General features: G+C 40.9%; 1 protein-coding gene across 3 annotated transcripts; it reads left to right on the plus strand.

Annotated features, from left to right (window-relative positions):
* The first annotated feature begins 602 nt into the window (after window positions 1-602).
* Window positions 603-7,616, plus strand: wdr53 (WD repeat domain 53). 3 transcript variants are annotated; one of them, XM_073040746.1, is made up of 3 exons: window positions 603-649; window positions 1,925-2,403; window positions 6,927-7,616. In XM_073040746.1, the coding sequence occupies exons 2-3, from the start codon at window positions 1,930-1,932 to the stop codon at window positions 7,545-7,547; spliced, it is 1,095 nt and encodes a 364-aa protein (XP_072896847.1). In that variant the 5' UTR covers window positions 603-649; window positions 1,925-1,929; the 3' UTR covers window positions 7,548-7,616. The 3 variants fall into 3 exon arrangements, with proteins under 3 accessions (XP_072896847.1, XP_072896848.1, XP_072896846.1); XM_073040747.1 differs by lacking the exon at window positions 603-649 and adding an exon at window positions 688-810; XM_073040745.1 differs by lacking the exon at window positions 603-649 and adding an exon at window positions 820-1,822.
* Window positions 7,617-15,562: the final 7,946 nt, after the last annotated feature.

Consider the following 15,562-nt stretch of genomic DNA (forward strand, 5'->3'; position numbering starts at 1 on the left):
AACACAGATCAGTAGATTTGTGGATATTAAGGGATAGTTTACAGGATTAGTGGATATTGGGAGCCGATTTAGAAAGCCAGCCAGTCTTTTGACGAATGGCAGAGCAGATTCAAAGTGACAGATAGTCTATTCCTGTTCCAAATTCTTATGTTTCCCACTTAGTACCAATTTTGAATCACATTATGCCTGAGTATATTCACAGAGCATTTTCAGAAGAAATTGGTAACTTCACAGTACTGATATGGAAGATGTTAGTGAATAAAATACTTAGCTGAATTATCAGTCTTCCTCAGCAGTGAGAGACTAATACAACACTACAATACTGAAATGTGGGACAACACACTCTCGGTGATCACTATAATCAACAGTCACCTTTTCAGTGGAGACTCTTCACCCTGTCCCCTCAGCCCGCTGTTGTGTAATTAATAATTGAGTAATGTTCGAATATTGTAAACATATTTCTTGATTAAGCACTCTTTGTTGCTTCTGTAATGCACCGCAGTGTGACACAGCAGCTCCGCTCGAGGTGGGAGGCCAGGCGCAGGCGTGAGCGTGCAGCTGCGCGTCGGCGTGAAGACGTCAGGATCGCGCGCGCTGGGAACGCGTGACGCAAAACCTGACGTGTTCCGGGAGGGCGGACTAAACGGAGGTGAGGGAAGAGGCGTTGGACGGAGTAGGCCGCGGAGGGTGGGGAGGGAGTGAGAGAGAGAAAATGTAGTGGAGGGAGAGTGGGTGCATCGCCTGAAGTGAAGGTTTACAGGCAGCAAATTGAGGATGATGTTAGTATGAGATATATGGCTGTGTTGTAAGGTGAGGCAATTGTTAATGATGGCTTTGGTAACATAATTGATTATCCAAAGGAATCGAGAGGGCATTTAAAATAGCTATAAAAGCAGTGGTGTTGTAATAAAAGGAAACCATTTGCTTTAGATTATAAACAAAAGAAAATCTGCAGATGCTGGAAATCCAAGCAAAGCACACAAAATGCAGGAGGAGCTCAGCAGGCTAGGCAGCATCTGTGCTGTATCATAGAAACTGCTTGGCCTCCTGAGTTCCCCCAGCATTTTGTGTGTTTTGCTTCAGGTTATTCTGAGCCAAACAAAGTTGATTAGAATATATTCCACATCCAGAGGTAGCTGTACATGATTCCAGGTGAACATCAGCCAACTTTTACCAGTTTGGAAACACCATGTTTTTTTTTAATAGAGTTGCAGTTTGTTCTGAAAGGGAAATAGATTTATTTAAGGATAGATGTTTTTCAGCTGAAATACTTTAATGCTGCACCATTTATTGTTCGATGTATACAGGGGAAAAAACCTCTTATGGGTATCAGTCTCATTGTTCATTGGCCCTCAGCTCAGAGGCACAACACATAAGCAATAGATCAGATCTCTTAGTCTTTGTTTGATCCAGATTCAATGGCTCAAATGGGTGGGTGAGGCTGGGTGGAGGGTGAACAGTGGCTTGAGATAGGGAACACTGAAAAGGTTGATTGGTGTGGATGGGAGGACGTTGGCAAGTGGATGAAGTGAAGGGAAGCAGGTAGCAGAGGGTTGTGGAGGTAAGCTTTTAACAGTGGGCTTAAGCAGGATGGGGTTTGGTAGAGATAGAAGAATGGAAAGATGAGTGAGAAAAGTAAAAACGAATGAGAACTTGGAGGTGGGAATGGGGTCTAAGACAGAAAGAATGAAGAGAGGCTGGGATTATAGAGGTTTTCAAGTGATGGAATGAAGGAATTGGGTTGTGGTGTGAGCAGAGAAGAAAGGTGCTGGTAATAATGAGCAAGAACATTGTGTGTCTTACTGTGAATTAACCATGGCAGGTTAGCCCTTTCTTGCTGTCAGCATTTATCCTTAATGTTATTGAACAGTTAGTGTAGGGGAAACTGTGCTACTATGTTATTTTGGCCTTTTTTGTTAAATAGATATTATGGCCTCTAAGTGGACAGCAGGGGATTCTCCAGTGCTATGCCTGGATGTCAACCATGAAGGTCTTGTGGCATCAGGAGCTGAGGAGGGATCCTTTACAGTCTGGAATATTGAAGGTTCTGCCGTTGGCCATCTGAATCTAGAGGGCGATGATGTCACTTGCATATCATTCTCACACACATGTGAAAACATAGTCTATGCATCTCATGGTGAAGCAATAAGTGCATTGGATATTCGATCTCTTAAGGAGCCCATTGAGTGCTTCCGTGTGAATGAGGATGAAATAAATTGCATTTCTCTAAATGAAACAGACAGTTATCTTGCAGCTGCAGATGATTCTGGATCAATTAAGATCATAGACTTAGCTAGCAAGCAAGTCACCCGCAGTCTACAAAAACACTCAAATATTTGTTCCTGTGTAACTTTTCGACCTCAGCGGCCACAGAGTCTGCTTTCCTGTGGTTTAGATATGCAGGTATGTATGGTATTGTTTTGTGCATTGTAACATAATTGAGTATCAAAGGGAATCAGGAGCTGTTTAAGAGACTGTTTCACTGAACACCTACGCTCTGTCTGCCAGAGACAGCAGGGTCTCCCAGTGGCCAGACATTTTAATTCCACGTCCCATTCCCGTTCTGATATGTCTATCCATGGCCTCCTCTACTGTCAAGATGAAGCCACACTCAGGTTGGAGGAACAACACCTTATATTCCATCTGGGTAGCCTCCAACCTGATGGCATGAACATTGATTTCTCTAACTTCCATTAATGCCCCTCCTCCCTTTCTTACCCCATCCCTGATTTGTTTATTTATTCCCCCCCTTTTTTCTCTTTTCTCTCTCTGCCCCTCTCATAATTACTCCTTGCCTGCTCTCCATCTCCCTATGGTGCTCCCCTCCCCCTTTTTTTCTCCCTAGGCCTCCCATCCCATGATCCTTTCCCTTCTGCAGCTCTGTATCCCTTTTGCCAATCACCTTTCTAGCTCTTAGCTTCACCCCACCCCCTCCGGTCTTCTCCTATCATTTCGGATTTCCCCCTCCCCCTCCCGCTTTCAAATCTCTTACTATCTTTTCTTTCAGTTAGTCCTGACGAAGGGTCTCGGCCCAAAACGTCGACTGTACTTTGTCATATAGATGCTGCCTGGCCTGCTGTGTTCCACCAGCATATTGTGTGTGTTTAAAATAGCCCTATAAGCAATGGTGCTGTACTAAGATGAAATAATTTACTTCAGGTTATTTAGGGCCAAAGTTGAGAAGAATACGACCCGCATCCAAAGGTAACTACATGATTCCAGCTGAAAATCAGCCAACTTTTATCAGTTTGGAAGCACCGTGGTTTAAGAATATACAGAGCTGCAGTTTGCTCTGAAAGGAGAAAATAGGTTTATTTAAGGAGAGATTTTTTTTCAGCTGGAGTAGTTTCATGCTGTGACATTTATTGTTTGATGTATACAGTAAAGAAACTTCTTATGGGTATCAGTCTCACTGTTCATTGGCCTTGAGTTCAGAGGCACAACACATCAGCAAAAGATCAGATCTTAGTCCTTGTTTGATCAAGATTCAAGGAATCAAATGAGAGGTTACTGTTTCTGTTTTGCCAAGCAGGTTTTCAGAACTAAAGTCTACTGTAAACCCTTCACAAGATTCCAACCACATTTAACATAATACCTCTTACGAATTGAATTCTTCTAGAAATACTGTAAACCTCAGTTCTTATACATGTTATAGATCCCTTTATGCCTCTACCTCTTTTAGACTTCAGTTTACAAGGAGAATAAACATAGAATATGTTTGTTAGAAGTTAATCATCTCGCTTCAGTGATACTGCTATAAGTCCTTGAAGCTATGTCATGGCACCAACCAGCTTTTTTTTTGTTGCTTCTGCTTCCAGGCCTTTTCATTAAAAGTGGAGATGTTCTCTGATGAATGGGAAGTGTTCCATTCTATATCTAGCTCCTCACATAGCAATGGCTTTTGCAGTAAGAATATCTCTAATCATCTCCATGCCATGCAATACCATTGATTTCTCTAAGTAACCCATATTCTAATATCCAAAGGGTCACTATTAATTAGAACTAACTAGACCAACCCCAGAAGGAATAGATTACAGCCTATGTGTTTTGCAGGGAATGAGTTGATTCTTAACTCTCTGCGCAGCCTTTCCAACATCTGCAAGCCACAAGCCAGATATAAAAAGCTCTATTTACATATAAATGATTGCAGTTCTAATAACATCCATTCATTGCCAAAACCACCTTTTGCTTGGCACATAATTGACAACCATGAGCAGATTTCCATTCATCAGCACTCCTTAGTTACAGCAGGCCTCAATATCCAAAATGCACTGCAAAATGTCTCCATGATTTCTTCAGCATCTCTTAAACCTGTAAAATCTGCTATCAGAAGGTACACAGTAACACCCCCCTTTCAAGTAATCCTGACTTGCAGGGGAACATGCTGTTCCTTCATCAGCATTGTGTCTAAGTACTGGAACTCTTAATTACTAATCACTATATGGTTCTTTAAACAAAGGACAAATGGTTCGATGAAGTGACTCGTCACCATGATCACAGGAGCAAATCAATGTGGTTAATAAATGCAGATCTTGTAAGGGCATTTAAAACAGCACGTAGAATAATCCAGTAAATAGACCTTTTCCAAAAAGACTTCTATTAGTTGCCAGTCCTGGTGCTAATTTTTTCATTTCCAAGACCATTTTTTAATAGATATTTAATCACTGCCAGTGATGTTTTATGTCACCTGTGAATGTTCAATGTATTATTGTTCAGTGTTTTCAGTATTGGCAAAGAGATGGGAGAGATAATTTCTGTATTAAGTTGTTAATGGAGTTAAAGATAAAAGAATACCTGAAGGTTTTGGTAAAGCAAAATGACATTTTAGATATAAGCTATGATTATCATTCAAAATAGGAAGGCTATTACAGAAAAGAGAAAAGTGTGTTATATTTCTACTGTGTAGTGAACTTGTATTACAATGGAACACAAATGGAGGCTATCCAGCCCATTGTTCTCCAAAAATTTGAAAGATCTATCTAATTAGCCCCACACCGTTGCCTTTTCCTATTCGCCCTACTGATGCGTACACTCAGTGCCCACTTTAATAGGTACAGGAGTGGAACCCGCTGTGGTTTTCAGATGCTGTACCCCATCTACTTCAACGTTCAAAGATGCTCTGCTGCACACCACTGTTGTAACGTTGTTACATTACAAATAACCACTGTTGTTGGTTATTTGAGTTGCTGTTGCGTTTTTGTCAGCTTGAACTAGTCTGGTCATTCTCCTCTAACCCCTCTCATTATTAAAGTGTACTGACCCACAGAACTGCCGTTTACTGGATTTTTTTTTTGGTTTTCACACCTGTCTCTATAAACTAGAGACTCACGAGTATGAAAATTGTAGTTTATGAGATACTCAAACCTCCCTGTCTGGCACCAACAATCATTCCACAGTCAAAGTCACTTAGATCATTTTCTTTTCCATTCTGATGTTTAGTCTGAGCAGCAACTGAACCTCTTGACCATATCTGTATGCTTTTATGCGTTGAGTTACTGCCAAATGATTGGTGAATTAAATATTAATGAGCAAGTGTACCTAATAAAGTGGCCACTGAATGTGTATGTCAATATCATTTTTGAAAGTTCTTGTTGAGTCTGATTCCACAATCTTCATAAGCAGTGGTTTAAAAATTATGTCATTTTTGATCTTTTGTCAATTACCTTAAATCTGTATGTTCTAGTTGCTATTTTTTACATCATAAACTGCTTCTGATTTACAAAAATATTGAGTGAAAAGCATGATCACTGATCATAAATATTAAATGCTTTATTAGAATTTCTTTCTGAATATTTTAAGGTAATCGTATGTAGTAAGTATACTTAAGAACAAAACTTTCAAAACTTATTCCATGCTTTTAGACTTGAGAATGTGGTGGTGAACTGCTTTCTTGAATAACTACATGCCTTGACACTTAGTTCTACCCACAATGCTGTAGAGTAGGGAGTTTCGGGATTTTGACCCGGCTACGTTAAAAGAATGGGGATTTATTTCCAAGTCAGGATGGCGTGTGGCATAGGAAACAACTTCTCATTGGTGGTAATCCTGTACCTTTGCTCCCCTTATCCTTTGATGTGGTAAAGTTTGCATGGGGTTCCTATCAAGTGAACTGCGATATGTTTGCAGCTGCACTCATCAAGGCAAAGGGAGAGTATTCCGTCACAATCTTGATTTCAGCGTTGCACATGATGTAAACAGTTTAAATTAATCAGACAGGCTGTATATCTTACAGTCTAGTATATCTGTATAATATTTCTTTAATGAACCTTAAACCTGGGAGACTTGGTACAATAAGATTCCTCCACTTTGTTACTAAACTAATTTTGGACTCTGTGCATTGGGCATTGGAATCTGTTTAAATTCCATCTTCTTCATTGAATTCCAGATATAAATGCTCCCTTGGAACTGCCTTAAATGGCCGGGTGTGAGCCAAATACTGAAAAAGAGGTTTTGAACCTAAGCAGATTTTATAACCTGTATTTAACAAGAGATTTCTAGATAAGACAAGGTTTAGGAATCATAGCTGGCTTTTCCCTTGTCTGTTTGGGGTCTTAGACAATTGCAAAATCTGAACTGCTACCTACGATGGGAAATTCCAAAATTGCAACGGAAAAGGCACTCATCCAGTAATCTATTAACTGTGCTACTTGATAACATCTGAGAAGATAATCCAGACATAAAAATGTCCTGCATTCCTCATACACTTGGAGTAGAGGGGGAAAAGATGAATATTCAGTTTATGAGAATAATGGGTAAGTGTTAACTAACGTGTTGAAAGTCCTTTCTGCTTGATAAGTTATGAAGCGAAGAAAAAGAATTTCAGGTTGTATATTGTATACATTTCTCTGACATTAAATGTACTTATTGAAACCTATTGAAAATCTGCATTTCAACCATTTTGAGTTGATTTTGTTTTCTCTGGGAAGGTTATCCTGTGGAACTTGCAGAAATCTCAACCCCTCTGGACTGTGAACCTTCAGGATCTGGCACAAGAGGAAGAAAAAAATGAGCAGATAGCTGGGTGCCAGCTTTTTAATCCACCATTGGCTCATTTCACATCAGTTGCCAGTTGTGGTAATGTATTTGCCTGTGGGGCTGAAGATGGCAAAATACGTTTGTTCAGAGTAACAGGAGCAAGATTTGAGTTGGAAAATGGATTCCACGGTCATAGTTTGGGTGTTTCTCAGGTCCATTTTCTGAACTCTGTGTCCCATCCTTATTGGTTGATTTCTGGAGGGAATGATGCTAAAGTCCTGTTGTGGGATCTTGGAGAACAAATCTTGACAGATGACAAACGACCTTTAAAATCATCGAGGCAAAAATCAAAAGTTGGCTTCACTACTAAGAAAGTACGTAGATCTAAAGGAGTAGCCAGTGGTGCAAAAGGCAACCAAAAAAATAAAAGTAATGATATTTTGCCAAAGCTCAGTATTGATCATGGGGAAAAAGTGAATTGGATTTCAGCTGTGGATATAAAGGGTTCTGAAACAATACTCATTGCTGACCAGAGTTGTCAGATATCGCTATACCCTCTGAAAGACCTATAAGTATGCAGTCAGTGAAACTACTTGCATGAAACTGGCATTGAATTAGTAAAGGACTTTGTAAGAAGCAAATAGGTAGAATTTCAATAAATTCTGAGATAAATGTGAGGGCCACCTGCATGTCTTGTACTTCAATATGAGCACAGAAAATTCAGATGACTTAGAATAATCAAATAACCTGTTAGCCATAAATACCCCTTATTTTTTTTGTGGAATTCTGTACATGAAAATAGTATTGAGCTCCTATAAAGAGGTTGGCAGATTTTTATGTGGCTACTTTGCACTGGTAGGAGGCTGTTTTGATTTGGGAATACTGAAGAATATTAACATGGGAACTATGGAGTAAAGAGCTGTTGGCAGTTCTGAGAAAAATCAACCTACTCGAAATATGTACGTACAGAATGTTTACAACACTGAGAAGTGTAACAAGTAAATCTGGAAGGATACTGGACTTCAGCAGGATATATTGGGTCATTCACTTTTGAACTTTTCTGGTATTTGATAATATTTATGTTATTAGATTTTTTTGCATCATTGATCACAAAAAGTGGTTCAGAAGAGATTATTTTCATAACTGAGTTTAAAACAGCTGTGTGACTGAAATATTATTTCTTGATAAACTACAATTTAAAATCCCTCAATCCCTCGTGGTTTCAGTCTAAACATGTTTATTAATAAAGGCTGATATTCAAATAAAACATGGTGAATTCATGTTTTTTTCTTTCAAAGGAGAAAAACTGACATGCTCAGAAGGAATTAGTTTGATTTTTATTTATGAGAAAATGTTGGCAAATCTTGTCAGTTTGGTAACAATACCACAAATGACAACAACTTGTACTTCTCTGTATATCCCAATGTGGACATACTGGTAGCTGGTGTCAGTGGTTGCCAGGCAACTGACTGCTTCAATACTGGGGTTAAGGGTGACAGTGGGAACTTAAATAGAGTGCTCCTTATTTGCAGGATTTTCCAGAGAATCATGCTCTAAGTAAGAAGATGTATGTCTCAACTCACCCCCTTGACTTTAAATTTATTTATTCCATTTGTATTTGACTGTTCCTGTCTTAGAAATGTCAAGTCTTCTGAGGATTTGTCCAGCTAAATCAGACTTGAAGAGATATAGCCAGCTGTAATCTCTAGTGGCAAGCCATTGCTTTGGCAGTCCCACATGATATGCCCGTTTGAAAAGTCCAAAAATATGCTGTACTGAAAATAATAAATAGAAAGACTTCCATTCTGTTGATCATAACAAGTATATCACATTCAAGAATTTTCATAAGAATGTACAGTGATTTTTGCAGCACATAGTTGCAGCTGTCAAAGACACTTAAATGAATATTTGTAATGATTGTTATGGATTTGAAAGAAGAAAGTTTATTTAGAACAAATATGATCAATTCTTTTAGTGTTTTCATCTTTCTGTCATTGGCCGGAGTTCTAAATTCTGCAACATAGGCACAGCGAAATCTCTCCAGTTTTGCTTCACTTAGCAGATGATAAATGTACCATCTATTGGAGCTGTCAAGATTTGTCGTATAATCTGAGCCTTTCAGTAAAAATATACTACTGGGACAATTTTGATGTTATATCATTTTTCATATTTCATTGGTAGCATTATTATAATAATTCAGATGTATGGAAAATGTGACTTAATTCTTACTTTCTAATCAAAGAGTATGAATGGCCAGAGCACATCTTCCTGTGATCAGGGTTCACTGGGATGGAATTATACTGCTGTGCATCCTTAAAGACTAATTTTCAGTAGTCAGTATTCACAAGTAGGTATTTCACAATCAGAATCAGGTTTATTATCAACCGGCATGTGACGTGAAATCTGTTAACTTAGCAGCAGCAGTTCAATGCAATACATAATAAAGAAGAGTAAAAAAAATAATAAATAAGCAAGTAAATCAATTACAGTATACATAGATTGAATAGATCAAAAAAGTACAAAAAAAATACTGTATACTATACTAAAAAAAAGTGAGGTAGTGTCTAAGGGTTCAATGTCCATTTAGGAATTGGATGGCAGAGGGGAAGAAGTTGTTCCTGAATTGCTGGGTGTTCCTGATGGTAACAGTGAGAAAAAGGCATGCCCTGGGAGGCAATAATGGATGCTGCCTTTCTGAGACACCACTCTGAAGATGTCCTGGGTACTTGTAGGTTAGTATCCAAGATAGAGCTGACTAGGTTCACAACCCTCTGCTGCTTCTTTCGGTCCAGTGCAGTAGTCCTCACCCCCTCCAAATTCCAGACAGTGATGCAGCCTGTCAGAATGCTCTCCACGGTATAACTATAGAAGTTTTTGAGTGTATTTGTTGTCATGCCAAATCTCTTCAAACTCCTAATGAAGTATAGCCACTGTCTTGCCTTCTTTATATCTACATCAATATTTTGGGACCAGGTTAGATCCGCAGAAATCTTGACATCCAGAAACTGCTCACTCTCTCCACTTCTGATCCCTCTATGAAGACTGGTATGTGTTCCTTCATCTTACCCTTCCTGGTCCACAATCAGCTCTTTCGCCATATTAATAGCCAAGGATTTGAAGTCCCTGGTTATTAATATTTCTTCAAAAGACCAGATGCCACTATAAAACTTGGCAAAATTTGTGATAAATACCTCCATTCATGTTCTAATGAGAATGTGGTAGTGGCATCCTGAAACATATTTAGCTTTCTGCCCTGATGATCTGAACAAAATAATTTACGATTGCTCTATTCTGTGCAGTATACCCCCAGGAAAATTGACCCATTCACCTGGTTCAACAGACTGGATACAAGGATGATGTCTTCCCTAAATGAAGGCCCTACAGTTAGGTGTCATAGTTTCAGAATAAGTGGTTGGTTACTTAGGGCTGAGATGAGGAATTCTCAATCCCAATGAGTTGTGTCACTGAGTTCATCGTAAACAGAGATCAGTAGATTTCTGGTTAGATAGGGAATTGAAGGATAGGAGAGTAATTCAAGTAAATTGAATCAAGAAGGAATAGCTATGGATTTGGTAATTGCCTCAAAGCGCTGAATAGCCTACTAATATTTCTTTTGTTAAAATGATGACAATATCCCATAAATACATGCAGAGGTCATGTTACAGTAGTATCATGCCTTGCTTAGAGCACACACAGAGTATTGAGAGTAATTCTGGGTACTTGGAACGATAAATCAGCTTTCACATTCATTTTTGTATCACATGTACCTTGAAACATACAGTGAAATGTGTTGTTTGTATTAACAACCAGCCTTACCTAACGACGTGCTGGGAGCAGCCCAAAAATGGCACCACACATTCTGGCACCAACATAGCCTGCCCACGCTATTCAGCAGAGCAATACAATTACAGCAACAATACAAAGCAACTACAGCAAAACTAGCCCCTTTCTCCCTCTCACCCATTTGCACACATGCAGGCGTCCAACCTCCAGTCCTTGAACTAGACTCACAGATATACTATGTACTACAAAAAGGCCCAGTATACAATGCGTACAAGCAATGTACTATAGATTAACATGAATAAAAAACAGAACAGCATCAGATGGATTATTAAGATAAATGACACAAACTAGGATTGTACTCTCTGGAATATATTAAGAAACATTTTATTGAAGTTTTCAGGATTAAGCAAAAAGGATCTATTAAATAAACTACTTCCATTAAGTGGGAAGTCCTGGACTAAGAATGTAGTATCAAAGTAAGTCTCAAGCTTTTCATACATCAAAATCAATTAGAAGCTTTAGTTCTTCTGCAAATGACAATTCCTTTTTAAATCTTAGACTGATACATTTTTGTTAATCACAGGTAGAAATGAAGGGTGGCACAGTAGCTGTTAGCGTAATGCTATTATAGTGCCAGCGATCTATCGGAGTTCGATTTCAACCGCTGCCTGTAAGGAGTTTGTATGTTCTCCCTGTGACCATGTGGGTTTCCTCCCACATTCCAAAGATGTACGGTCAGGGTTACTGAGTTGGCAGCAGGGGCTCAGCGACACTTGTGAGCTGCCCAGTACAATCCTCACTGATCTGAATTTGCTCAAACTACGCTGTCACTGCATGTTCTGACATACATGTGACAAATAAATCTAATCTTTAAATGGATATGGCCAGAGAGCAGTCTCACTTAAATGAAAGAACAGGCTAGAAGCAATAGTGCCTGCTGCTGCTGTGAGGAACAACTACTTCATGCACTGCTACAAGTCTGGATTCCTGATATTTTCTACAAACTTCAACTATCCCGATTGTTTTCATATTATGTTTTCAGAGAACATAGAACAATACAGCACAGTACAGGCCCTTCGGCCCACAATGCTGTGCCAACCCTTAAACCCTGTCTCCCATATAACCCTCCACCTTAAATTCCTCCATAATCCTGTCTCTTAAATTTTGCTAGTGTATCTGCCTCCACCACTAACTCAGGCAGTGCACTCCACACACCAATCACTCTCTGAGTAAAAAACCTTCCTCTAATATCCCCCTTGAACTTTCCACCCTTTACCGTTAAGCCATGTCCTCTTGTATTGAGCAGTGGTGCCCTGGGGAAGAGGTGCTGGCTGTCCACTCTATCTATTCCTCTTAATATCTTGTATACCTCTATCATGTCTCCTCTCATCCTCCTCTCCAGAGAATAAAGTCCTAGCTCCCTTAATCTCTGATCATAATGTATACTCTCTAAACCAGTCAGCATCCTGGTAAATCTCCTCTGTACCCTTTCCAATGCTTCCACATCCTTCCTATAGTGAGGCGACCAAAACTGGACACAGTACTCCAAGTGTGGCCTAACTAGAGTTTTATAGAGCTGCATCATTACATCACGTCTCTTAAACTCTATCCCTCGACTTATGAAAGCTAACACTCCAGAAGATTTCTTAACTACCCTGTCTACCTGTAAGGCAACTTTCAGGGATCTGTGGGCATATACCCCCAGATCCCTCTGCTCCTCCACACTTCCAAGTATCCTGCCATTTACTTTGTACTCTGCCTTGGAGTTTGGCCTTCCAAAGTATATCACCTCACACTTCTCTGGGTTGGACTCCATCTGCCACTTCTCAGCCCACTTCTGCATCCTATCAATGTCTCTCTGCAATCTTAGACAATCCTCTACACTATCCACAACACCACCAACCTCTTTGTCGTCTGCAAACTTGCCAACCCACCCTTCCACCCCCACATCCAGGTCATTAATAAAAATCATGAAAAGTAGAGGTCCCAGAACCGATCCTTGTGGGACACCACTACTCACAACCCTCCAATCTGAATGTACTCCCTGCACCACGACCCTCTGCTTTCTGCAGGCAAGCCGATTCTGAACCCACCTGGCCAAACTTCCCTGGATCCCATGACTTCTGACTTTCTGAATAAGCCTACCATGTGGAACCTTATCAAACGCCTTACTAAAATTGATGTAGATCACATCCACTGCACTACCCTCATCTATATGCCTGGTCACCTCCTCAAAGAACTCTATCAGGCTTGTTAGACACGATCTGGCCTTGAATATTTTCCCCTTGAATATTTCTTTATCTTGTTCCATCTTCTTGGCATTTCTCTACATTCATCACCATTAGCATGCCATTACCTTACTATAGTTTATTGTGTGTTTGTTTACTATGAATGGGCTAGCAACAACTGTTATTACTGCTGAGTTGTAAAGCAAGATAATAAACTACAAGTTAATCATTTGCAGGGCATTACTTCCTGCAAAGTGAAACCTAACATCATGAATAGCAGTAATGCTTCATTTCCATATGAGCTCAATGCCTTTTATGCGCATTTTGAAAGGGAGAATAAACCTACAGCTAAGAGGATCCCTGCAGCATCTGGTGACCCTGTAACCTTTGGTCTCGGAGGTTGACGTCGGACTGTCTTTCAAGAGGGTGAACTCTCGCAGGGCGACAGGTCCCAATGGAGTACCTGTAGGGCTGTGAAAAGCTGTGCCAGCCAACTGACGGGTGTTTTCAAAGACATCTTCAATCTCTCATTACTACAGTTGGAAGTACCCACCAGCTTCAAATGGGCAACAATTATACTAGAGCCCAAGAAGAGCAGGATGAGCTGCCTTAATGACTATTGTCTAGCAGCACTTACATCTACATTGATGAAGTGCATTGAGAGGTTGGTTATGGCTAGAGTCAACTCTTCTCTCAGCTAGGACCTGACCCACTGCAATTTGCCTATTGCCACAACAGATCTATGGTGGATGCAATCGCATTGGCTCTTAACGCAGCCTTGGATCACCTGGACAATATTAATACCTCTGTCAGGATGCTGTTTATTGACAACAGCTCAGTGTTTAACACCATCATTCCTACAGCTCTGATCAAAAAGGTCCAAAACCTGGGCCTCTGTACCTCCCTCTGCAGCTGGATCTTCGACCTCTTAACTGGAAGACCACAACCTGTGCAGGTCAGAAACATCTCCATCTCGCTGACGATCAATGCTGGCACACCTCAGGAATGTGTGCTTAGCCAACTGCTCTACTCTCTCTACTCCCTTGACTGTGCGGCTAGACACAGCTCAAATGTCATCTAACAACACCACTATCGTTGGCCAGAATTTCAGATGGTGATGAGAGGGTATGCAGGAGCAACATGTATCAGCTGGTTGAGTGGTGTCGCAGTGTAGGATAATGTATTGGGTGAAAACATATGCGTGATTCACAACCACCAACACTGAGCTGGGGTTCATTTTAAGAGGCTAGTCTGACGTGAAGGCACAATTACGTGGTTTTTACTGTGTTTTATGTTCTGTGTTTGACAATAAAGTTGTTACAGTTTCCTTTAAACTTATAATGCCTCTGCCATTTTATTTATGAAAACCTACATTGCTTCATTCTGCGAGCTGCTGAACAGTGCCATTAAAGACAATACCCCTATTGAAGTGCTTGCCTGTCAGTGGACATGAACAGGGCATTTGGGGACACCAGAAGAGTTTTTTCCAATGTGTCTGGCACACCTACGCACCTACAGCCATCACTACTGATGCTTCAGACTATGCTGTGGGCGCTGTGCACAACCAGTTGGTCGGAGGCATGTAGCAGCTGTTCGCCCTCTTCAGCTGGCAGCCCCTTTCCTCCGAAAGGAACACAGCACGTTTGACCATGAGCTTCTTAATCTCAATCTGGCTGTCCACTGTTTTCATTTTCTTCTAGGGGAGGCTGCCATTTCACAGTGTTCATTGACCACTAAACACGTGTGCAGGCAAAGGTCAAAATATCAGCCCCTTGGTCTGCATGGCAGCAACCCCACCTGGCCTACGTATCCAAAGACAAACAGCATATTAAGGGGAGAAAGAATGCCGTGGCTGATTGTCTCTTATGGTCAGCCATTGAGGCCATACACATTGGGGGTTGACTATCCCGGTATGGTAGCCGACCAAGTTACTGACCCAGAGGTCAAGGCTTACCGAACAGCAGTCACAGGCATGCGGTTGGCTGACATTATGTTCAGTAAAGCTGCAGTTTCTCTCCTGTTCGATGTCTCAGGCGGTCTCCCTTACTCCATAGTGCCCGCAAGCTGTTCTCGGCCTCTTGCATGCAGGCTGGAAGGCCTTACAGAAACAGGCTGCACTGAAGTTTGTGTGGCATGGCCTTAGTTGGAACATGCGTGGTTGGAGTGCAGCTGTGTTGAGTACCAACGAGCGAAAATTAACCATCATGTTCAAGTGCCATTGGCATTTTTGAGATCCCGAGTGACAGTTTGACCATGTCAATGTGAACCTGTTCGATCCTCTTCTCCCCCCACCCCACCCCCTGCGGTTTCATGCACCCCTTACAATGGTGGACCACAACCACAACGTGGCCAGAAGTCGTCCCTCTTGCATCGGAGATGGCTGCTGATGTTGCTCGGTTTGGCACCCCATCTTATATTTCTTCTGACTGTGGTCCCCAATTCACATCAGACTTAAGGGCTGTGATAGCCCAGAACCTCAGTGTTAAGCTATATCACACCACAGTTTATCACCAACAGTCCAATGGCCTATGTGAGCGGTTTCACTGCTCCTTAAAGACTGCTCTGGAGGCTTCCCT

This window comes from Hemitrygon akajei, chromosome 3 (assembly GCF_048418815.1).
Source record: "Hemitrygon akajei chromosome 3, sHemAka1.3, whole genome shotgun sequence".
Taxonomy (NCBI): Eukaryota; Metazoa; Chordata; class Chondrichthyes; order Myliobatiformes; family Dasyatidae; genus Hemitrygon; species Hemitrygon akajei.